General features: G+C 39.1%; 2 protein-coding genes across 2 annotated transcripts in view; both read right to left on the reverse strand.

The window, feature by feature from the left end:
* LOC115849273 (RAD52 motif-containing protein 1-like) overlaps positions 1–2581 on the reverse strand; it is a 49287-nt gene extending 46706 nt beyond the window's left edge. Inside the window, 2 exon segments of the mRNA XM_060294265.1 lie at positions 1915–2106; positions 2486–2581. Of these exon segments, the coding sequence (XP_060150248.1) occupies positions 1915–2106; positions 2486–2581 (288 nt within the window).
* LOC115849279 (leucine-rich repeat-containing protein 37A3-like) lies at positions 1–25119 on the reverse strand. The gene is given in 6 exon segments (XM_060294264.1): positions 1–109; positions 3328–3446; positions 12001–12071; positions 12616–12687; positions 18882–18962; positions 22292–25119. A coding segment is annotated over 1 exon segment (888 nt). The 5' UTR covers positions 24008–25119; the 3' UTR covers positions 1–109; positions 3328–3446; positions 12001–12071; positions 12616–12687; positions 18882–18962; positions 22292–23119.
* Positions 25120–25432: the final 313 nt, after the last annotated feature.

The following is a 25432-nucleotide window of genomic DNA, read 5'->3' on the forward strand; positions in this document are numbered from 1 at the left end:
GTGCAGTGGTTAAGACTCCATGCTCCCAATGCAGGGGTCCTGGGGTCGATCCCTGGTCAGTGAACTAGGTCAGTGATCCCTGGTCAGTGAACTAGGTCTCACGTGTATGCTGCAACGAAGAGTTTGCACGCCACATTTCAGGAGCCTGCGAGCCACAAAAAAAGGAGCCTGCCTGCTGCAAATGGGGAGCCCAGATGCCACAACTGGGGAGCCCCTGAGCCGCAACTAAGGAGCTCACCTGCTGCAACTGAGACCTGGTGCAACCAAATAAATAAATAAAATTGAAAAAGAACGCATAAGTAAAGTAGGGAAAAATTTCGGGGTTGTGGGTAGTAAACTAAGGCTCTGCATTAAATAAAGAAATCTAATACGAATACCCTTTCCTCTCAACTCTATTGTGACTTGGAGAACTTTTCTTCATTATTCTATCAGTGATGGGCTTAATGCTGTGAAAATCTCCCAACCTACACTTATGGAATGGTCTTAATGTCCGATATAAGAAAAGAACTCATTACTCACAACTGATACCAAGTAACTGTTTCATAATCTTTCCAGGACCATCTGTAGTATCTGAGTGGTTATGTGAAATGGTCGCAGGGTCTGCAAATTAAAGAATGTCTGACACAAAATCATTTCAATCCCAGGGAGTACTGCCAGGATTGAAGTACTGCCAGGGTGTTAAACAAGATAAAGAAGTGGGTGGTAGTGTACCTGGAGTCACATCTGAGGAGAGTTCTCAGATTCAGTAAAGGTGAAATCAGTGAGTAAAGAAATATGGGTGAGAATAGGCAGCAAGGTCAGTAGGAAGTAGCCAGAACAAGAAGCCAATCAGAGAAGACACACAATTATAAAGGGAAAAGTCTGGGAAATCTAAGCCTCACTCACTTATTCAGAGGAATTGAAATGGTCCTTGAAAAAGGAATGGTGGCTGAATGGAGGCACATAATGAAATGTTAATTCTGGGGAAGTAAAATTGGATGGCATGTTGATATGGAATAAGGTTTCTACAATGCATTAAAGAATATTTTAACCATTTTCTGGAATCTGAACCGAGTTCTGAATAGGCAGTTTGAGAGTGATGAAGATGATGAAGCCTCCTTTATGTTACATCTAACCAAAGTTTGTCAAGCTCGGGACTTCCCTGGTGGCACAGTTGTTAAGAGTCCGCCTGCCAGTGCAGGGGACACAGGTTCGATCCCTGGTCCTGGAAAATCCCACATGCCGCAGAGCAACTAAGCCCGTGTGCCACATCTACTGAGCCTGTGCTCTAGAGCCTGTGAGCCAAAACTACTGAAGCCTGCGTGCCTAGAAACCGTGCTCCGCAACAAGAGAAGCCATCGCGATGAGAAGCCCACGCACCGCAACGAAGAGCAACCCCGCTCGCCACAAATAAAGCCGGCATGCAGCAACAAGACCCAATGCAGCCACAAATAAATTAATTAATTAATTTAAAAAAATTGTCAACCTCACACATTTAAAATCAACATAAAAGTAAATATAAGGAAGACTCTTGTGAAGATTTCTTAAATTAAGGGGCAGCATAAAATGACATGGGGTTTAACATCGGTTAAGTTTGGCTTTGGCCTAGTTTCCACATTTACTGTCATGAACCTTAAGTAAGTCACTTAACCATCCTGAGTTCGAGTTTCTTCATCTAAAAAAAAGAAAGAAACAACTAGGAAACTGGGGGATCAGTGGAGCAGTGCATCTGAGAGCACTCTGTACACCACAGTGCTGTAGAAACGCTGGCCTTTTTTTTTTCCCGCCCTGGTATCTTAGTTCCCAGACCAGGGATTGAACCAGCGCCCTCAGCAGTGAAAGTGCAGAGTCCTAACCACTGGACCACCAGGGAATTCCCGATGGCCTATTAGTTTTAAGTTCAGCACCACATCCCAGTAGAGCGAGGAATTCCACATTTGGACCCATCTTCACTGGAGATGTGTGAAAAAGCTGCTTCTGGTCACATGCCTTTTGGGCTCTGTGGGCATCCCTTGCTGAATGAAACTTGATGATGGCATAGAACCCAGGACCACCCACTGCTGCATTTGGGAAGACTCAGACAGAATACAGAAAGCCAAACCGGGAGAAGACTGTGAAGAGAGAATGCTGTAGGGTGGTCTCACACTAAGAAAGTGCAGTAAATTTCAGGCCCAGGAAACCAAACCGCCCATTCCCTTATATTCCCCCAGCCCTTTGCACACTTAACTGTGGTGAGCCTGGAACTCCAAACACTTCTCATTTCATGAACAAGTTTCCCTCTGAAATCCTAAGCTTCGAGAAGCATTAGGAGGCAATGCCTTCTGTTGGGAACTATGTCTCAAAAATCTATGGGGGTGAGATGACCGCTCAGGTCGTCTCTAGAACTAAGATTCCTCTCAGCGGAGACCACAGGCAGATGAGGTGCTGAAGAAGTACCCCGGGGCGCCCAGTTACTGGGGCGCGGGGCGGCTTCCTCCACCCTTCCCTCCGCTCCAGCTCCTCTCACTTGCAAGGCCTCGGCCGTGGATCCAGAGCTCAGCTCCCACACCAGCAAGGTTTTGTCACCCCCGATGAGAACCACAAAAGGTACCAAGTGCAGCATCCTAACATCACCGCGCGAGCGCTGCTCGGGGAACAAGCGGACTGCACCAGCAAACGGGCGCCCGTGCTTTTTAAAAAGTTAGTGCCAGTAAATCTAATATATAGAAAAATAGTTGAAAGCCCCTGAGTGTTTTGTGGATAGAAAAGCATGAGATTCAGAGCAAGTTCAGAGCTTGAGAGTCTAAGAATAAACTAGCTCTCCATTCCATTAGAAGGACTAGGTAGCAGCTTCTGGTTATGGAACCCGAAACTCTCAGGCTCCAAATAGGACATAAAACAGCATCACTTGTACTCTTTATAAAATTGCAGAAACAAACAAAATAAACAAAACTATATTTACACCTGTCCTATAAGACAAAGCGTACTTGAGACCTAATGTATATAAAATCAGTTAACAAACTGTGATGCACTATATCAATAAGTTCTCATTTGCACAGAGCACAGCATAGGATATGTGGCCATTAATGTTAATTCCCTTCCCCCTTGGATTCCTTTCTCTTGTTCCTTTAACTATGCGGATCCGTTACATTATTAAGCTAACAATGTAACTGAGCTATTATTAGCTTAATAATGTAACCAAGAATCTGATTTTTAGCCAGGGGGTAGTTCTTAGAAACTTAGGGAGCTGGAACTCTGAATGAATGAATTAAAATAATGCAATTACATCATTAATATTAAAATTTATCATCACTGATTAAAAATTAAAATATTAAATTAAAAATTTATTATCCTGCAATTGAGACTCACCACAACGTGTGACGTCTGTCAGGCATTCGCTGTCACAATGCAGCTTGACTGTCTTTCAGACAACCTCAAGAATATTTTTAAATTGGCAGAGGCAGCAGGCCATACGGCTAGGTAAGATCCTATAAATGGAAACACAGGTAATTAAATTCGTGGTAAAAGAGTTACTTGAGTAGGTAGAAGAGGTAGGCCAAGGACACCACAGACCAGTGCAAAAAGGAGTTCCTGGGGCATATGGACTGCAGAACTGGATAGGGGCCGGTTGGCCAATTGCTGCTCTTGACTGTTTTAAATAAATATAGAGGAGGAGAGAGGTGCCCAACAGAAGGATTAAGATGGCAGTAGATATGGTATGCCTAGAAAAAAGGGAATAGGGATTAGAATTGGGTGACACTGATCTGTAGTTTAAATCCGAAGTATCTCCTTCCAACCCCAATGCCTCACTTTGGGTTGAGAGTACACAGGAAGAAGGCACACTTCTAAGAAGAGTCTGAATAAGACCGCACCTTCTGGAGTCCCTTTCTCAGGTCCTATTTGTGAGTAGTAATATAGTAGAAATTATTCTAGTAATAGAAAAGCATCGTGTGGTTAAACAATAACAGAGGTCGCTTTGGCCAAATCTGGACAAAAGGAACATTCCAAAGAATAACATTATCATTATAATAAGGTATAACCTAGTTAACTTATAAAAAAGCACATAAGTTCATAATGATACTCAAATGAAAAGTGGGGGAGCTCTTCTTTATATAATAATGTCAACTAATAAATGCAAAAGGAATGATAGAATTAGGAAAGTGTCATTTTGCATCTATCAATGTAATAATCGATTCAGACAAGGATTATCATTGATGCACAGCTGGGTGAAGAGTTGTTTGAAAGTAGGATCTTTACTGATCCCAAAGTATCACCCCACATATGATTTATCAAATACCAAGGGGAAAAATAATTTTACAATGGAGAGATATGGAAGATACCACCTTAATCAAGTGATCAAACTTAGCACTGGGCCACCTGAACTGATGAAGTATGAAGAATACATCACCTACATAGTATTCTTCCCCAAAATATATACTTTGAATCCAATGAGGAAATAGACAAATCCAGATTGTCAGGCAATTTACAAGCTAACTGGCTTAGAGTCTTCAAAAATACCAATGTCATAAAAGACCAAAATAAAAATAGGGAAATATTCTAGATTAAAGGAAACAAAGATATGACATGCAATGCCTAATCTTTAATTGAACCCTGTATCAAAATAAAACAGACTGAATGTTATTGGCTTCTGGCCAAGATGAAGTAACAAGGACCAATTTAACCTCCCACCTGAAACAATGAAATCATCAGACAGAACATATGAAACAACAGTTTTCAAGAAACTGGACCTCAGGCAATAAAGTTCAGTGATCCCCAGGAGATGGGAAATAAATGAAGTGATCCCCATAATTGCCCTAACTTACTTCTCTGAGAGAGTTTCCAGGTCATGGTACAGGGAAGAGAAGTCCAGGCAGAGACTGGTGGACTCCCTGACTGACGAAATGGAGCTGACAGTCTGGGAAAACCAAGGTAACTAGAGTGCACAAAGCAGACTACCAGAGAGAAAAGAAGTGCACAGACAAAGAAGTCTGGAGATATGCAGAGGGATCTCTTGAGAATTCAACAAAGTATTTGTCAGTACATTTGTGTGAGGAATTACTTGATACCAGGAAAAGAACCACATGAAAGGATTAATAATAAGAATATCTGGATATCACACAGGGTTGTAGGAATAGTACCTGTTCCTACAGGTCAAACTGGAAAACCTCATGATACTCAGAAAAGACTTGTCTCAGTAGTTGCAAATAATGAGCTCCAGACTAAAGGCTACTTGGACTCCTACCCAATGAATCTTAAAAGCTAGACCTAAAAGAATAAAATTGTTTTGAGTAACTTCATTCCACCCAAAACAAAGCCCAAGCATTTTACAAGAATTTAATATATATAGCACACAAGAAACAAAAACGCACAGTATCGGGGATCATATGAAAAATTGCCAAGCATGCAAAGAAGTAGGAAACTATGACCCATAGTGAGGAGAAAAGGCAATCAATCAAAACTAACCCATAATCTATACAGATGTTAGAATTGGCAGAAAAGAACATTTTAAGTTTTTATACATGAAGAAAAGTTATTATAACTGTATTTCATATGTTCAAAAACCCAGACAAAACACTGAAAATGTTAAGAACAGGCACAGAAAACGTAAAACAGTCCCAAATTGAGCTTCTAGCAATTAAAAACAATGGCTAAATGAAAAAGACATTGAATGAGGTTAATTGCAGATTAGACACTGCAGAAGAAAGGGTCAGTGAACATTAAGGTATAGTAATAGAAACTATCCAAAATGAAACAAAAAGAGTAACAAAACTAAACAACAACAAAACTTAATAGAGCATCAGTGAGCTGTGCAACAACTTCAAGTGGCCTAATACATGTGAACTTAGAGTCCATGAAGGAGAGGAAAAATACAAAAATTTGAAGAAATAATAGCCAAAACTTTTCCAAATTGGTAAACAGTATAAAGCCACAAAGTCAAGAAGATCAATGAACTTTAAGCATAAGAAACATGGACGAAACTACACCAAGGCACAAAAAATAATCAAATTGCCCAGAACCAGCAATAAAGAGAAAAATTTAACAGTAGCCAGAGGAAAAACCTATACACTACATAGAGAGGAACAAAGATATCAATGACAGCAGAATTTTTGTTGGAAACAATGTAAATGAGAAGTCAGTGGTCAGTCAGCCAATTCTATCAAGCTAGAATTCTATACCCAGATGTATCAAAACAAAAGCAAAATAAAGACTGTCTCAGACATACAAAAGCTGCAAGAATTCTTTACAAGTAGAATTTCACTATAAGAAATGTTAAAAGAAGTATTTTTAAGCAAAAGGAAAATGACACCAGATTGGAATATGGATCTACACAAAAGATTAAGAATACTGCAATTGGGACTTCCCTGGTGGTTCAGTGGTTAACAACCTGCCTGCCTGCCAATGCAGGGGATATGGGTTCGATCCCTGGTCCGAGAAGATCCCACATGTTGCCAAGCAACTACGCCCGCACGGCACAACTACTGAGCCTGCACTCTAGAGCCTGTGTGCCACGACTACTGAAGGCCACGCACCTAGAGCCTGTGCTCTGCAACAAGAGAAGTCATCCAATGAGAAGCCAATGCACTGTAACGAAGAGGAGCCCCTGCTTGCCGCAACTAGAGAAAGCCCAGGCGAAGCAATAAAGACCCAACGCAGAAAAAATTAATTAAAAAAAATACTTAAAAAAATTTTTGAAAGGATTTTAGTCATTCAATATATGTCTCTGACCACAATGGAATTAAATTAGAAATTAACAAATCCGAAAAAGTTCCAAATATTTGGAAACCAAAGAACACTCTTCTGAGTAACTTTGTGGTCAAAGAAGAAATCAAAAGGGAAATCAGAAAGTATTTTGAACTCACGGAAACTGAAAACATAATATGTCAACATGTGGGTTATTGCTAATGCGGTACTCAGTTTCCTCAACTTCCACCTCAAACTGGGAAAACGAGAGCAAATTAATCACAGAGTAAGAGTAGAAAGAACACAATAAAGATCAAAGTAGAAATAAATAAAATGGAAAACAGAAAAATACTATAGATATTAAAAGGATAATAAGAGAATATATAGAATACTTTATACCAATAAATTCAAGATGAAATGGACAAATTCCTTGAAACACATGCACTGCTAAAGTTTATTCAAGAATACAGATATTAAAGAAATTGGGTGTGCAGTTTAAAACCTTCCAACAAAGAAAGCTTCAAGTTCAGGTGGCTTAGCTGATAAATTCTACCAAACATTTAAGGAATAAAATAATGCCAAGTCTACACAAACTCTACCAGAAAGTTGAAGAGAAGGGAATACTTCCCAACTTATTTTATAAGGCCAACTTTCACCGTATCAAGATTAGAAAATGACATTAGAAGAAAACTATAGACCAATATCTCTCATGAACACAGAAGCAAAAAATCTTAACAAAATTTTAGCATATCAAATCCAATAATATATGAAAAGATGATACATCATGACCAAGTGGGGTTTATCTCAAGAATGAAAGGTTGGTTTAATATTTGAAAATCAATTTACCAACTTACTACACTAAAAAAGAAAAATCAGGACATCTCTGGTGGGGCAGTGGTTAAGAATCCACCTGCCACTGCAGGGGACATGAGTTTGACCCCTGGTCAGTGAAGATCCCACATGCCACGGAGCAACTAAGCCCATGCACCAGAACTACTGAGCCTGAGCTCTAGAGCCCGTGAGTCACAACTACTGAGCCCATGTGCCACAACTAGTGAAGCCCGTGCACCTAGAGCCCATTCTCTGCAACAAGAGAAGCCACCGCAATGAGAAGCCGGCATACTGCAATGAAGAGTAGTCCCTGCTTGCCACAACTAGAGAAAGCCTGCGTGCAGGAATGGAGGCCCAATACAGTCCAAAAATAAATAAACAAATTAAGAAAACAAAAGAAGGGAAAAATCACATAATCATTGCAATAGATGCAGGAAAAGAATGAAAAAATCTAACATCCATTCCTGATTAAAGAAAAAAAACAGCTCTCAGCAGACGAGGAATGGAAGGAGACTTCCTCAACTTGATAAATGACTTCTACAAAACACTTAACATCATATTTAATGGTGAAGGACAAAGAACTTGCTCGCCAGTATCAGGACAAAGGCAAGGATGTCTGCTCTCATTACTTCTATTTGACATTGCACTGAAGGTTCTAGCCAGTGCAATAGGGCAACAAAAAGAAAAGAGATATTCAGAAAGGAAAGGAAGAACTAAACCTATGTTTATTTCCAGATAACATGATGACAGAGAAAACCTGATAGAATCTACAAAATTGCTACTGGAACTCATCAATGAGTTTCTCAAGTTTGCAGGGTACAAGATGAACATACAAAAAGATTAATTAATCTCAACAATCAGAGATCAAAGTTTTAAAATACTACTTATAATACAATCAAACATATAAAATACTTAGAATAAATCTGACAAAACATGTAGAAGACTTGCACAGTGAAAACTGTAAAATATTGCTGGGGGAAATTAAGGAAGACCTAAATAAATGAAGAGATAAAATGTATTCATGGATCAGAAGGTTCAATATTGTTAAGACATCATTTCTCCCCAAACTGATTTATAGATCAAAATACCAGTAGCCTTTTCTATAGAAATTGACAACCTAATTCTAAAATTCATGTGGAAATAAAATTTAGAATAACTAAAACAACGTTGAAAATGAACAAAGTTGAAGAACTAACAGTAACTGATTTCAAGGCTTATGAAGTAACACTTTCAAGACATTGTGATAGTAGTGTAAAGATAGACAAAAGGATCAAAGGAAGAGAATAGAAAGTTCAGAAGTAGAGAGATGTGGACAACTGACTTTCAGGTTCAAAGGCATTTAAGTGGAGAGATGATAGTCTTTTCACCAAATGATGCTGGAACAATTGAATACACAGGTGCAAAAACCAAACAAAAAAAAGAACTTCCATCCAAACCATATACAGAAATGAACTCAAATTGGTTCAAAGATCTAAATGTAAAACATAAAAGTATAAAATTTCTAGAACAAAACAGGTGAAAAATTTTATGACCTTGAGTTAGGCAAAATTTCTTAGATACAACACCAAAAGCATAACCCATGAAAGAAAAAAATAGATAAATTAGACACTATCAAAATTAAGAATTTCTGCCCTGCAAAAGACACTCCCGAGAGAACGGAAAGATGAGTCACAGAATGGGAGAAAATACTTAGCAACTTACATATTCGATAAAGGACTAATTTCCAGAATATATAAAGAACTCTCAAAACTCCAGAAAAATATATATAAAAGATAAAAAGATATACAGATGGAATATAAGCATATGAAAAGACGTTTGACATGATTAATCATTAGGGATGCTACAGTGAGATACAACTACTCACCTATTAAACTATCTGAAATTAAAAATACTGAGCATAGCAAGTGTTGGCCACAACGTGAAGAAAATGCAATTCTCATACACTGCTGGTAGAGATGTAAAATGATCAAACCACTATGGAAAATAGGTATTTTTTAAAAACTTAAACATACACTAACCAATGATCTAGCCATTCTACTTGCAGGTATTTACCCAAGAGAAATGGAAGTATACATCCACACAAACACTTGTACACAAATATTCATAGCAACTTTATCTGTAATAGACAAAGACTGAAACAACTCAATGTTCATCAATGGTGAATAGATAAATTGTGGTTCATCAATATAATGCAATACTATTCAGCAATAAACAGAAATGAATTACTGATATATACAACAATATGGATGAAAATTAAAATAATCATGCTGAGTTAGAAACGAGTTAGAAGAAAGTATACACTCTATGATTCCATCTACATACAATTCTAGAAAATGCAAACAGAAAGCAGAGCAAGGGTTGCATGGTGATTGGGAAGGGCAGGAACAATGGGAAGGAAGAATTACAAAGAGACGTTAAGAAACTTTCTGAGGAGATGGACATTTTGATTTTGGTGATGTCTTCATGGTGTTTATATATGCGTGTGTGTGAACACGGATTATTCTATGTCAATTATACCTCAAAAAGCTGTTAAAAGAAATGATATTATATGAGAGAGACAACTGGGGAAATTTGAATAGCAACTCTTTATCAGGTAATATCATTGTGTAGGAATTTAATTTCTTCAATACTGTGTGTTAACAGTATTGTAGTTACATAGGGAAATAATTTTTAATATCCAGAGAGGAAGGCATCTAGCTGACAAGAGAGGGATCACAATTGTGGCAGATGCTGTGGGAGGCTGAGGAAGATGAGGCTAGAGCAGTGAACAATGTGTGATGGCATGGTGAAGACAGTCATTTGTCAGCTGACCTGACAAAGACGGTTGGAACAGACTGCTAAATGCAGGGCCCTTTCTGCATACTAATCTCATGCAATCCCCTCACCTAGCCTTGGCATAACAGAAAGTTTCTATTAGCTTGCCATATTGGAGGGGGGATGGCACAGTTTAAGGTGCAGTAAGTTGTGTAATAAACTGTCACAATAGGGTCCTACAGAAATAGTTTTTAAACTGCAAAGAAATGAAACTTGACCCTTCCCTCAAAACATATATGAAAATTAACTCAAAATGAATCATAGACCTAAATGGAACTATACAACTTCTGGAAGAAAACATAGGAGAAAATCGTTGTGATTTTGGGTTAGACAATGGGGTCTCAGACAAAGATTTCTTAGATAAGACACAAAAAAGCACAAACCATCTAAGAAAAATTGCTAAGGGACTTCCCTGGTGGTTAAGACTCTGAGTTCCCAATGCAGGGACCCGGGTTTGATCCCTGGTCAGGGAACTAGTTCCCACATGCATGCCGCAACTAAGAGTTCGCATGCCACAACTAAGAAGCCCATGAGCCGCAACTAAGGAGCCCATCTGCCGCAACTAAGACCCAGAACAGCAAAATAAATAAATTAACTAAATATGAAAAACAAGAAAAATTGCTAAATTACAGATCATCAAAAATTTCAAACTTCTAGTCTTCAGAGACACTGTAATACAATGAAGATAAGTCACAATCTGGGAGAAGATATTTACTAAACACATATCTGAGAGAAAGGACTTTTTTCATTGCTTTTTATATAAAGCACTCTTAAAACTCAATATAAATATCCAATTTAAAAATGGATTTGAACAGACACTTCTTTAAAAAGATATTTGCACATCAACAGACACTCAACATCATCAGCTATTACAGAAATGCAAAATGTGGCAAAAACCATGAGATGCAACTACACACCTACGAGAAAGGCTAAATTTTTTAAAAAAACAAATATAAGGATCAGGTGATGATGTGGAGCAACTGAAACTCGCATAAACTGCTAGTGGGAAAGCAAAAAGGCACAGGCACTTTAGAAAACAGTTTAGCAGTTTCTTAAAAAGTTAAATATGCGCTTAGCATATGATGAAGCAATCCCACCCTTAGGTATTTTACCCCAAAGAAATGAAAACATATGCTCGCACAAAACATATGTTCACACATACGTGTGAGTGTTTTCAGAGGCTTTGTTCAAAACTGCCAAAAAACTAGAAAAAAGTCAAATGGTCATCAATCACTGAATACGTAAACAAACTGTATATCCACACAACTAGAATACTGCTCAGCAATAAAAAGGAATGAAATACTGACAGGTGCAACAAAACAGATAAATCTCCAAAGAGACTGACTAAGTGAAAGAAGCCAAAAACAAAAGGCTACATTCCACATGATTTCAGTTATAAGACATTCCGGAAAAGGCAACATTACATGGACAAAAATCAGACTGGTTGTTTCCAGGGGCTGGTAGTGGGAGGAGGATGGATTGACTACAAAGGGACATGAGGGGTCTTTTGGGAGTGCAGAAATGTTCTTTACCTCAAATGTGGTGGTGGCTACAGAACTAACTATACGTTTGTCAAAACACATCACACTGTATATTTAAAAACAGTGAATTTTGTGAAATGAAAATTATGCATAAATAAACCTGACTTAAGAAAATAATAAAACAAACCTAAAAAAAACAAATGAGTGAAAATAAATGTAAGAAAAATCAACTTACAGTTTTTCCAATTCAAGGGTCATCATGACGATGCTTTCAATTGCTGCGACACTTGTGTTGTTCCCATGTCTCTGAAGGAGAAGCCCAAACATGCATGATATAAAACCCAAAGACAAAAATTCTAAACTTCAAAAGATACTTAACATGTGATTACTTCAATTCTGGCTTCTGACTTGCCATAGGTGATAATTACAAAGAGCTCTTATTGAAGAAATTTAAATTTGCATCACCAAATGAATGACCTTGGTGCTGAACAGCACAATCATTTTTTATTATCCTAGCTTCTCATTTTCAATTGCATCTACCTCTTTGATCACTCTTTTTTAAAAAAATAATGTACCCCTTATTCCTTTTTGCTTTCTGGGATAAATAATATTCCTACATGCATCTACATCTTCCATAACTATATGTGTTCTTTAACACTGTTCTCATTCTCTGCTGGCTGTCTTACCCGTATATATTCTTTCTTAATCCTTTTCTTTGCCAATAACTCTTATTTTCAATAACCCAGTTAAAATCTAAATTATGACTTTTTACCCAAAGTACTCAATCTTTGATGAAAGAAAGAAGGAGCAGAAATTATCTCATGAGCCATGAAAGTGTTGCAATACTTACAAATATTTTAATGCTGGCAATTTAAAAAGATAAGAATCTTCACCTGTTGTCAAAGGATTACGATTGAGAATTCTGAAAAATGGAATGGAATTAAAATTATCTGCATTTTCAATTACTTCCATGAAAGCTTATATTCATTTTTTTTGGTATGGAACTTGAAGGTCAAAAAAAATCCATTTTCTCTCTTTACCTATAAATCACCATTAGAATTTGTAAAACACCCTTTCATTGGGAACTAGGCAGGTCTCTAGATGATAAAGTGGAGAAGAGAAACAAAAAAAATAGAAAAAAAGTGGCTAGCATAGAAAAATATGCCAAGGAACTTTTCAGGTTCAAAACCCTCGAAGTGACTATACTGGTAGGAAGCCCTTGCTCTGTAAAAAACTACTATTTCTAGTGTCCTCCATAATTCAAGGTGATTTCTTTTATCTCTACAAATTTTTTGAAAATTTCATGATTTAAACTACCCAATTAAAGACAAAAATAGGTCTAATTCCTTGGTTCTGGAGCCAAAGAAGAAGCAATAAATCCAAGAGGAACTTGTGAAAGCCATACTCCCATCACATACTCCCGTGTGTATTCTAGTATCATAGCCTTTGTTACTGTGTATGTAATCAATGGTTTACTTGTCAGTCTCCTACATTGTCAGCAACTTCAGAGCAGGGACCACACTTTACTGTCATTATTATTCCTGTGCCTGACATAGTGGCTATATATTTACTAGATATTTAATAAATGTTTGCTGAATAAATAAATAACATTTTGTTTATATATCAATAAAATAAACAAATCAATTTTGGAGAACAAAATTTTATTCCAAAATGCTGGAATAGATTTTCTTCTTAGTTCTTTCTTTCTTTTTTTTTTTCCTTTGCTCTGTAAAACAAATAAGGGGAAAAAAAACCCCCAAAAGAAACAGGAAGAAAGAAAAGAATATCTGACTTTAGGTTAACTCTACTCAAGAATTATTAGTGTACTTTTGCAGAATATTATAAAAATAATCATCAAAACTAATATCTTTTGGGTTGCCAGGGATCTGTGATCAGCATTTAACATTTAATCCTCATAGTAACCTTATGTGATAGATATATTACCCCGTTGTACAAATGAGGAAACAGAGGCACAGAGAAGTTACATAGCTTGTCCTAAGTCATCAAGCTAGTAAGAAGCAGAGCTGGAATTTGAACTCAGTTCTGACTCTAAAGTCTGTGTTTAACATGAATGAAAAAAAAAAGGGGGGGTTTTATAAAATATCTTTCACTTTAACCTTAATTTGGAGAGCACTAAATATAGAAATACCTTTTCAAACTTCATCTACCCATCTGGGAAAGCCTCTATGAGAATTATATTTTCTCTTTTTATTTATTTATTTATTTTTCCTTTTATTTATTTTTTCCTTAATCATCTCCCATAATAAATATTTAATTAGCCTATGGTCATTGAGACTTTAGAGATTTTAAAAAACATTGCAGGAAAATCAGTAATAAAATGATGGAGGAAGGACATCTAAAAATTCATCCCTCCATAGAAACAACAATAACAACAACAAAAAAAACTGGCAAAAATGGTCAGAATCAACTTCTTCTGAACTCTGGAAATTTAACCAACAGGCTTGCAACACACTGGGGGGCAATTTATTCAAGGAAAACAAATTAATTTCTGTAAGAACAATGAGATCTGTCTTGCTTGAACTTGTCCTTGACCTTTGCTCTCCATGCCAGTGGTAGCCTTGAAAAACAGCCCACATCCCTGGTACCAGAAGGAGCAGCATGGTCTGGGAGGTCCTTCAAAAAGACTCATTCCCAAAGAACTGTCATTGTTTTACATGTCTGGTGGTCCCCTGGAAGATCTCACGTGAAAGGCTTGTCTTTGACCTGACCACAAGCAGTCTAGTGAGAAAAGCCTCTCCTCAGGTGGCATTTCGGAAAACATTTTGAAGCAAATATTTTAACATGGCAGTTGCATGAGACAACGGATAACAGTTTGGGGCAAAAAACAGCCCAACCAAAAAGCTTAAAAAGAAAAGCTGAGGAATGAGATGTCCACAGACACTGAAATGTGCCAATGTATTCCTGGGAAACTGGAAGACCACAAGACATATTCCTGGGAATGTAGGAGAATAACTGTTAGCATTAATAAATGAATTCAGCAAGGTTTCAGGATATAAGATCAATATTATTTCTAGGGCTTCCCGGGTGGCGCAGTGGTTGAGAGTCCACCTGCCGATGCAGGGGACACAGGTTCGTGCCCCGGTATGGGAGGATCCCACATGCCGCGGGGCGGCTGGGCCCGTGAGCCATGGCCGCTGAGCCTGTGCGTCCGGAGCCTGTGCTCCACAATGGGTGAGGCCACAACAGTGAGAGGCAGCATACCACAAAAGAAAAAAAAAATTATTTCTACACACGAGCAATGAGTAATCCAAAGTGAAATTAAGAAAACAATTCCATGTGTAACAGCATCAAAACAAATAAAATACTTAGGGAAAAATTTAACCAAGTAAGTGCAAGATTCACACTGAAAAGTACAAAACTGTTGAAAGAAATTGAAGAAGATCTAAATAAATAAAAAGACATGCTGGATTCATGGACTGGAAGATAGTCATATTAAAATGTCACTACTTCCCAAATCAACCCATGGTTACATTGTAAATCCTTTCAAAATCCCAGCTGACCTCTTTCCAGAAACTGCCAAGCTAATTCTAAAATTCATATGGGAATTCAAGGAAACAGAATAACCAAAACAATATTGGTAAAGAACAAAGTGGGAGGACTCACACATCCTGGTTTCAAAACTCAGTTCAAAGCTACTGCAATCACAGTGTGGTACTGGAATAAGACAAGACATGTAAATCAATGGAACAGAAATGACAGTATAGAAATGAACCCTCATATTTATGGTCTATTGATTTTCAACAAGCGTACCAAAACAATTCAATGTGGTAAGAAGAGTCTTTCAAATGACGCTGGGACAACTGTACATCCACACACAAAATAATAAAGCTGCACTCCTACACTTCACACCATATATGAAAATTAACTCCAAATGGATCAAATTTCCAAATGTAAGAGCAAAGGCTATAAAACTCTTAGAAGAAAACACAGGAGTAGTCCTTGCAGTAGACAACAGTTTCGTAGATATAATACCCGAAGCACAAACAACCAAAGGAAAAATAGATGAATTGGATTTTATAAAAATTAAAAAGTTTGTGCTTCAAAGGACACTATCAAGAAAGTGAAAAAAACATACAGAATGGGAGAAAATACTACAGGTGGGAAGAATAAGACACAGTTGGGAGAAGAAAAGTATAGTAGTTGCTAGGTGTGACAGTCTCAAAATTTTGAACTATTACAAATAAAACAGCCACTCTAAGTCATGGCAAAGGGCAGACCCAGGTTATTTTTGTTTTTAGCATTTATGCCTTTCTAAATCTGAGAAGCTGCCAGGATTCCAGTACATAGCAAAAAGTGATGACAACACCCTGAAGTGTGTAAGCTTTTGTGTGTACATAGCTATCTAAAGGAAACCAGTGTTAGTTGACTGGAGGAGCATTAGTGTGGCTCTGTGACCGCAGCTCAATTTGCCTTCATAGTGTGGCCCCCCCCCCTCACTGATACTCTCAAAAATGGGGTAAATAATTTAATAGGGATAAGGCTTTGATTTTCCTCTTATTCTCTCTTGTTCTTGGTTCAATATTGGTGTACCACAGACAAGACAGCATGTGAATGCACTCTGTCTGGTTAAGTTATATAGCCTTTATATACTGCAGAGTCCTTCAGTTTCTAAAATCATGGAGCTTGTATTGTTAGAACCAATGAAGTGACTAAAAGAATTTTTAAAAATAAGCCATCAGTCTGGACCTGCATAGGTGAATGAAGGAGAAACACTGTAAATTCAGAAAGAAAAAGTATACTTAACATTTAGGATTATCAACCACTGCTGCTTTTCCATAATATATTTCATTCCTGATTTTATCCGAGAGAGATATGATTACTACCACCAGTCAAAAAGTGGTACTTTAATAATTAATAAACTCTTGGTTCATCTTTGAGGTAGATTTCGGATTTAAAATAGACTACCACACTGCTAACTACTTCACCTGATGTTTGTCAATAACATAGAAGCTTCATTCAAGAAACCTACTGACTTATAATTACCTGAAACCCGGTTATGAATCAAGGTTTTATGGGGCCTGAAGCTCATCTACTTTGGGAAATCCTATCTAATAAAAACATGCAAAGTTGTGAATACAAAAATCGCTAAGACCCCTCTCAAGACTTTGGAAGGGACCTATGCAAGTGAGGAGCCCTGAAGCCTAAGCTTCACTGAATTCATGATAAATCCACCTCAGCTGAGGCCCTCTTCCAAACTTATTTAATGCAGGCAACTTATAAACACCCTAATAATATGTCATTATAGGTAGTAAAATGACTTAACTCGAGGGTGGCATCTTCCCTTGGTGGCTAGCCTTTTGAAAGAGATGCAATAAACTTTTTATCTCACCATGGCAAATGTTTCCTGAATCAAATTAGCTTTGTCTATTAGAAAGACTTAGCCCAAAACAAAGACTTACTATACTGTGACAATCTTTTGAAAGTAACTGTGAATGAGTTTTAGGAGTACAGTACTAATTTATTTCCAACTCCAGATAGTTCTGATTATCTTTCACTAACTTTTTCGGCCATTAAAGAGGAAAACAAATTCAAAAGGAACAAGTTGGTGCCTCTTCCATTACAAATCTTTTCTAACCTACCACCCATTTTCTACTTCATCCCCCCCCCCTCCGTCACCTTGTTACCCTGCTGCATAGATGCTAGAATGGCTCTCATCTATGTTTTCCCATCAACTTTCATCTTTCTCCTTCCAGTATGAAAGCTTCTTGGGGACAACGTTCCTGCCCTATGCGCCTCTGTATCTCCAGCACGTAGTACAGTGCTGACACACAGTGGGCATGGTACTCAGTGAATGTTTTTGAATGAATTCTTAATCTTTAAACTGTGATTTATTTATTCATTTGTTTGGTTGGTTGTTTATTTATTTATTTCCACAATATATTTTCCGGTGTTGCCTACATAACTATAGTGAAACTCTGATTCTTATAAGGAACTCATTGTGTTATAGGATGTTTAGGAAAGGTGGTGAGTTTAAGACCTTGTATTGACGCTACTAAAACCTCCTGGTGAAGGGACCTCATCAGCCTGCTCTCCGATGTACTGGCAAAAGAACAACTGACCCTTGGTGCTCTCTCCCCAAGGTAGGCATCAGCAAACTAACAAGGGAAAGGAAGGAGGCCACTAAAGACAGGCATCTGCAGGAATTGCTAATCCAGTTCCAGACACAGCCTCAACACCTTCATTAACCCAAAATGTGTGAACTGTGTGAAACTGGATTTCTGACCCACAAGACAGGTAAGAGAGTCTTTTCCAAAGCCAGGTGTAGAAGAGCTCTTTTTTACCTTGAGTCTAAAATCGCCTTCGGTCCATTGAACGTACCCACTATCATTTCCTTGTGTCATGAGAAATCACAGAATTTTTGAGCTGAAGGGGTGTAAAACCCACACTTCTTATTGAAGAGTAGTCAGCAAAGAACGTATATTGTATTAGGCTACAGCAATGTATTTTCTTTATATTTTTCACACTACAGCTGAACACAAACAACGTCTTTTTCCATATCTCAAAAGTTCCTACTGGCCACAAATATTACACTTCAGAGATATATGCTTTTTGAAAAATAATGTTCTGGGTGGCTGGGGAGAGCCCTGTGGTGTGTGTTCAGGAATTCTTTCTGCTTTGCCATTTAAAAGAGCTAATAATGGTTGGGGAAGCACCCACACCTTTTGCTCCCTGAAGAATTCGGTGCTAAACTTAGTTCTTTGCAGCTCTGTGTTGCATACATTTTAAGCAGTTAGGAACTTTGCACATGAGCAGGAATCAAAGTTAAATTCAAAAGTGGAACTTCATGGGCCATTCGCATATTGGAGAGGCATCAGTGGGTTTCCATGACAACGCTAATTTGAGTGTTTTGGCTTGGTGCCTTTTATTGCCCGAGCCAAAGTTCAGTACTATGGAAAGCAAAGGGTTTCATATATGAGTTAAACAAGTGTCTTGGCCTCTTTGTACCTAAGTTTCCTCATTTGAAAAAAAATAAAATAAAGGGCTCTCAAGACATCCTTTCCAGAATTCATACTGGGCTTACACCCAGCTAACCAATAACTGCATGATGTTTTTATACACAGTTTTTTACATGTATTCATCTTCTATTTCACTTACTACTTGTGTAAAAACTTCATTCCATGCCAGGCCTGAAACGTTCCAAAGCTCAGTTCTGTGAGTAAACTGCAACCAAGATTTCTACAAAAAAAACACAAGCAAAATAAAAAGAAAAATATATATACTTTCAGAATATTTATCCTTTGGCAATAATTCTAATTTATACATGATGAAACATAACATCACTACTCCATACACTAAAGAAATCTCACTGTGGAAGATATTATGATTTATACTTTCATGATTATATATGTGGTGCATTAGATACAAAATAGTAAATGCTCATTAAATACTTGTGTTAAGTGATCTTTATTTCTCTAGAAAGGTAGCACTATAGACATTTTTGGCTGGATAATTCTTTGCTGTGGGAGGCTCTCCTGTACACTCTTGGATGTTTACTATCATCTCTGGCCTCTGTCCACTAGATGTCAGTAGCATATACAGATCTGACAAGCAAAAATATCTCCAGACACTACCAAATGTCACCTGCGTGCAAAATCACCCTGGGTGAGAACCACTGCTCTATAATGATTCACTCTGATCTGTGTAATAATTCTCACACTAATCTTTGCTAGAGACAAAAAGGATTTGCTACAAAATTTTACTGGTAATTTTAATCATATTTCAAAATGAGCAACAAATTAATTTTATAAAAAATTAAGCTTTATAAAAATTCCAAATATAATGAAGCTATATTCGTAACTTACATAAACTGCAAAAAAGGTAGTGGTTCTAATGTAATTTTTTCGACAGATGGTATTTTATTGCAGGAAAAATCTCTAGGAAAATTAAAAGGAGTATATTGCTTCAATTTGCTATTAGATACCTAATTAGTAGGAATAACTAGTAGAGATTAGAATGATAATAATAAATAAGAAGCTTTGGTCTAAACTCCAAACCTTAGGAATTACTATTTGAACCTTTCAGAGTTCCTAACCCTGCCTTCATCTCTCTTAAAAGTCTCACATTCAGGATCTTCATAAATTAAATATACAACTATAGATCCTGATAGATTTTGGAGGTAATCTTTCCTGAGAGAAGAAGCATTGATTAGATTCCACCTTTCGTTGTCTAATCAAATTCTAGATTATGAGCCCAAAGTTTTTATCTCTATATATCATTATAATTTCTTCTATTAAAAGGAATATTCTTATATTTACACATTTCCCAGTATAGTTCTGTTTTTCTATGCCAATTCATTACCAGAAGAAATAAAAGATAACCTTTCACACAACTTGAAAGGAAGTTATTCGTATCATTAACATGTAACGTTAATTCAGGATTACACTTTCTATCATTTTGACTTTTATTCGAAAATACCTACTCTTGACGATAGCTGACTATCTTATTTCCATTGATTCCAGCTTAGTCTCTCATTTCACCTGGATGGGTATAACTGTCTTCTGACTGCTGTTTCCATCTCTACCCTCTCCCTTTCTAAGCCATCCTCTACGCGATCCCCAGATTAACTCTCTGGAAGTGGTTCTGAAATACCAGCATCACTTGTGAATTAATGAAGATACAAATACTCAGCCCTACTCTGGACCTCTTGAATCAGTAACTGTGGGGGTGGAGCTTGTGTTTTCACAAGCCCTCCAAGTGATTGGTTCTGTTGCAGGCTAAAGCTTGTCCTAAAGCACTGCTGTGGTAACATGCTAGCTTGGCATGTTATCCTTGGCTTGGCCTCCAAAGCCCTAGATGATCTGGCTCTAATCTCCTACTCTTCCCACTTGTACTCTACAGGTACTCAGAGTATTTTTCCTGTGTTTTGCCTTTCTCCCACTTTCCTTTTCCAACCTTATTCTTCCCAAGATGTCTGTCATTGATACCCAATGGCCCTTCGAGGTCCCGTTTAAACAGCATTGCTCTAGTAACATCTTCCCTGATCCAATTTGAAGTCTTTTTTCCTTCTTTTGTGCTCCAGTACCAACTTGTAGCTCTCATTGCCCATATTCATTTCTTTCTTTAAATATAGCTCTTTTTGCAACCCATTTCCTCTGAGTATAAACTCCTTCAAAGTATGGACTAGATCCTGCTTATGTGCATCGTCTATCATATTTAAAGCCAACGCGTGGACATAAAGCAAACTCAAATATTTATAAAGTCAACAAATAGCTGGGGAATGGATAGAAGGAGGAAATGACTGTTTTAAAAGAAATGTAGTTTTATTACTTCATGGTGCCTCCACAGCACTTTGTCATTATGGTTTGAGCTTATATGCTTATTTTACCTATGAGATCATGAGTTGCTAAAAGGAATCCTGTCTTACCCATCTTCGTGTTTAAAATAAGCCTCTTGTTTTCATCATTTGTCTCTCTTGCTTGAAAACTTGCAGTGGCTCCCCATACCTTACAGTGGAACTTTCAAACCTGGATTGCCGATAGCCAAGGTTTTTCATAATCCTATCTTTTATTGTTACCTAACCCAATTATTTTCAGCCAGACTAATCTATTAAATTCTGATCATCCCTGCAGTCACACCTTTGCCTAGACTGTACTGCCTATTATTTTTCTGGCAAATCACAGCCAATCTTTAAGTCCCAGCTAAACACTGAGCTTATCCATGCAGCCTTCGGTGACCTCCACACCCCTGTGATTACAGGTTGTGGTGAACTACACCACCTACCTGTATTTCTCTTCATACTTATATATTACCTCCCTTTTAAGGCATATCCCCTTTCTTCCAACTTGTCATTGTCATTTCTGGAGACAATGCCATATACTTCTGTGGCTCCCAAAGTACTTAGCCCTGGGTTGGGCACAAAATGGGTGCTACATATAGAAAGCCAGGGGACAAAGATGAGTTCTAGATATAATTGAGGGATGGAATAATAATAATAGCTAACACTAAAGTATATGCTAGGCACTGATAGAAGAGCTTTACCTATATTAACTCATCTAAATCTCCCAATGAGATTGGAGTCATTGGGAGATTGAGGAGTCATAGGAGTCATCCTATGAGATGATGACTACCATAATCCCCATTTTACAGATGAGGAAATTGAGTCATAAAGCTAATAAATGACAGACCTGGGTTCAAACCCAGTTAGTCTGGCTCCGGAATTTCTACTCTTAACTACTTTGTTGTATTACCACCAATGAGATGGGGAGAGGGACATGTTGCTGTAAAGACGATGGAATAAAGATGGAAGAAGAGTAGATGTTAAGGAATTAAATAATGGGGTAAAAAATGGAGAAGGAAAAAATAAGGGCAATTACAAGTAAAAGACTGGAGGAGAGGGAAAAATGGTAAGAAGGAGAATGAAGATAAGGAATCATTGACAAACAAAAGGTGTAAACAGAAAGTCAGTCAGTGTGGATTGGGGAGAAAAGGAGGACCCAGGAAGACCTGAAGAAAGGCTGCCATGTCAGGCAGGATGCAGAGAACAAATGAGGAGAGGCGAATCTTACATGATGGTGAAGGTGCCATTGTAGGCGTTAGGCTCTGGCTCAGGCACTCTGTGGAGCTTCTGCTTTGGGCTGAGACCAACACACGACAGCGTCTCATTTGTGCAGGTACAGAGCTCACATATGCTGAAGTTTGTGGTGGCATTCTGTTCCGGCTGCTTCTTTTCTGGGGTATATTTTACACCAGGAAGGCCTGTGGATACTGAATACTGAGTCGAAGGAAAAAGAACTGTCTCAGATACCCTTGGTTGCTGAGATATGGTAACTCACAGGTCCACAGGTAGAACTGTGGCTTGAGTCAGGTTTGAGGTGCAAGTGTCACCTCAGGGTGTTTTGGAGGGGAAGCTGTAGTCTGCTGTAGGGATGTACAATGTCCAGCCTCCATAGTGGATTCTGGAGTGGTGGTTTGCTCTAGGTCCACATAATGAACTCTGACGCTGGATGATGTTGAATGCTGACCTTGATCCTTACTTGGATTTGGAACTGTCACCTCCTGCTGGAATGGAGATTGAAGTACAACATACTGAGGTGCCTCTGGAGGCTGAGTTGGGGTGTGCTGCATGATTGGAGAAGGTACAGTCTCCATATTGGATCCTGCAGTAATGGTAATTTCCACATCCATAGGTTGAATTGTGAGTTGAATCAGGTTTGGCTATGCAAGTGTCATCTCAGGGTGTTTTGGAGGGGGAGCTGTAGTCTGCTGCCAGGCTGCAGAATGTTCAGACTCTGTAGTAGGTTCTGGAGTTGTGGTAAGTTCCAGGTCCAAAGGTTTAACTGTGATACTGGGTGATACCGGATGCTCAGCATGACTCTGATCTGGTGCTGGAACTGTCACTTCGAAGTACAATGGGACTGAGCTACAACTTCCTTAATGAGCTCTGGAGGCTGAGCTTGGGTCTGCTGCATGGTTGGAGAAGGATCAACCTCCAAACTGGATTCCAGAGTTAACGTAAGCTCCAGGTCCAAAGGTTGAATTGTGTCCTCAGTCAAGGTTGGATGCTGAGCCTGAACTTGCTCTGGATTTGGAAGTGTCACCTCGTGGTATGTTGGAGGAACTACAGTCTCTTGCAGGGGTGTGGAATGTTCAGCCTCCATAGTAGGTTCTGGAGTTGTGGTAAGCCCCTGGTCTAAAGGTTGAACTGTGACACTGGGTGATGCTGGACGCTCAGTGTGATCCTGATCTGGTGTTGGAACTATTGGGTTCTGATATACTGGAAGCTGAGCTACAAAAACCTCCTTAGGTGGTTCTGGAGGCTGTGTTAAGTTATCCTGCATGGTTGGAGAAGGTTCATCCTCCTTAGTGGGTTGTGGCCTTATGGTCAGTTCAAGGTCCAAAGGTTGAACTGTGACCTCTGTCAAGGTTGGATGCTGAGCCTGAACTTGCTCTGCATTTGGAAATGTCACCTCGGGCTATGTTGGAGGAACTGCAGTCTGCTGCAGGGCTGCAGAATATTCAGCCTCCGTTGTAGGTTCTGGAGTTGTGGGAAGACCCTGGTTCAAAGGATTAACTGTGACTCTGGGCAAGTTTAAATGCTGAGCTTGATCCTGTCCTAGTGTTGGAACTGTCATCTCATAATGCACTGGAGTTTGTGCTACAACCTCCTTAGGTGGTGCTGGAGGCTGAGATGGGGCCTTCTGCTCAGCTGGAGAAGGTTCTGTCTCTTTAAGGGGTTCCAGAGGTAGGCCTGGGAACGCCTGTTGGACTGGAGAAGATTCCATGTTCACAGGGGGCTGTAGAAGGTGAGGAGGGTCCCTTGAGGGACTGGAAATGGTTCCACCTTTGCAGAGAGTTCTGATGAATGATCCTGAAGCTCCTCCTCTGTGGGAGAAGGTACCACCTCCCTAGGGGGCTACAGACATATAGTTGAGCTCCCCTGGGGAACCGGAGACTGAGCTGGGGCCTCGTCCTGGATTAAAGAAAGCTCTATCCCTCCAGGGGGATCTGGAGTCTGAGTAGGGTCCTCCTGCTGCACTGTAGGATGTTCAACCTCTTACTGGGCTCCAGAGTTAAGACAATCACAGGATCCACGGGTTTAACTGTGATATTAAGCAACACTGGGTGTTCAACTTCACCTGGACCTAGAGGTGAGAATGTCACTTCATTATGTACTAAAGGTTGAGCTGCACCATCTGTAGAGGACACTGGAGGCTGAATTGGGTGCTGATGCTGGACTGGAGAAGGTCCAACCCACTCAGTGGGCTTTGGATGCTGAGCTGAGCTCTCCTGCTGGATTGCAGAAGGGTCAGTTTCCTCAGGAAGCTCTTCAGGTTGAGTTGGGGCTTCCTGCTGAACTGGAGAAGGCAAACATTCTCAGAGGGGGTTGGATGCTGATCTGAAAATTCTTGCTGGACTGACAATGGTTCCAACTGCTCAGGGGACACTGTAGACTGAGCTGAGGTTTCTTGTTGGGGTGGAGAAGTTTCAACCTCATTAGTGAATGCTGGAGTTACGATAAGTACAAGATCCACGGGTTTAAAAGTGACATCGGGCTGCTGCAGAAGCTGAGCTTGATCCTGACCTAGAGGAGAAACTGTTGTCACAGGATGCTCTGGAGAGAAAACTACAGTCACATTAGAGAGTTCTGGAGACTGAGTTGGAGAGGATTCCACCTCACCATGAGACTCTGGATGCTGAGCTGTGGCTTCCTGCTGAGGTGGAGAAGGTACGTCAGGAGCCTGTGAAAGCTGATCTGGAGTCTACTGCTGGCTTGTGGCAGGTATAACCTCTTCTCCACGATGCTCTGGATACTGAGCTGGGGTCTCCTCTTGTACTGAAGGTTTATTATGTGTACTGTCTTCTAGAGTTCGGCTGCAGCCTCCTGCTGAACTGGCAAAAGTTCAACCTCCTCAGGTGCTGTGAAGGCAGTGTGGGGGCCTCATGTTGCATTGTAGAAAATTCTGCATTAGTAAGGGGCACTGAGGCTGAGCTGAAGGCTTACGCTGATTTGGAGAAGGTCCCACCTCTGGAGTGGGTTCTTTAGTTATGGTAAGCTCCACATCTGCATGTTTGACAATGACACTGGATAACTCTGAATGTTGAGCATGAGGGTGACTTGGAGGTGAACCTGTCATTTCATGATGCTCTGGAGGTTGAGCTGGCTGTTCCTGTTGAGTCAGAGAGGGTTCCACCTTCCCAGAAGGTGG

Source organism: Globicephala melas, chromosome 2 (genome assembly GCF_963455315.2).
Source record: "Globicephala melas chromosome 2, mGloMel1.2, whole genome shotgun sequence".
Taxonomy (NCBI): Eukaryota; Metazoa; Chordata; class Mammalia; order Artiodactyla; family Delphinidae; genus Globicephala; species Globicephala melas.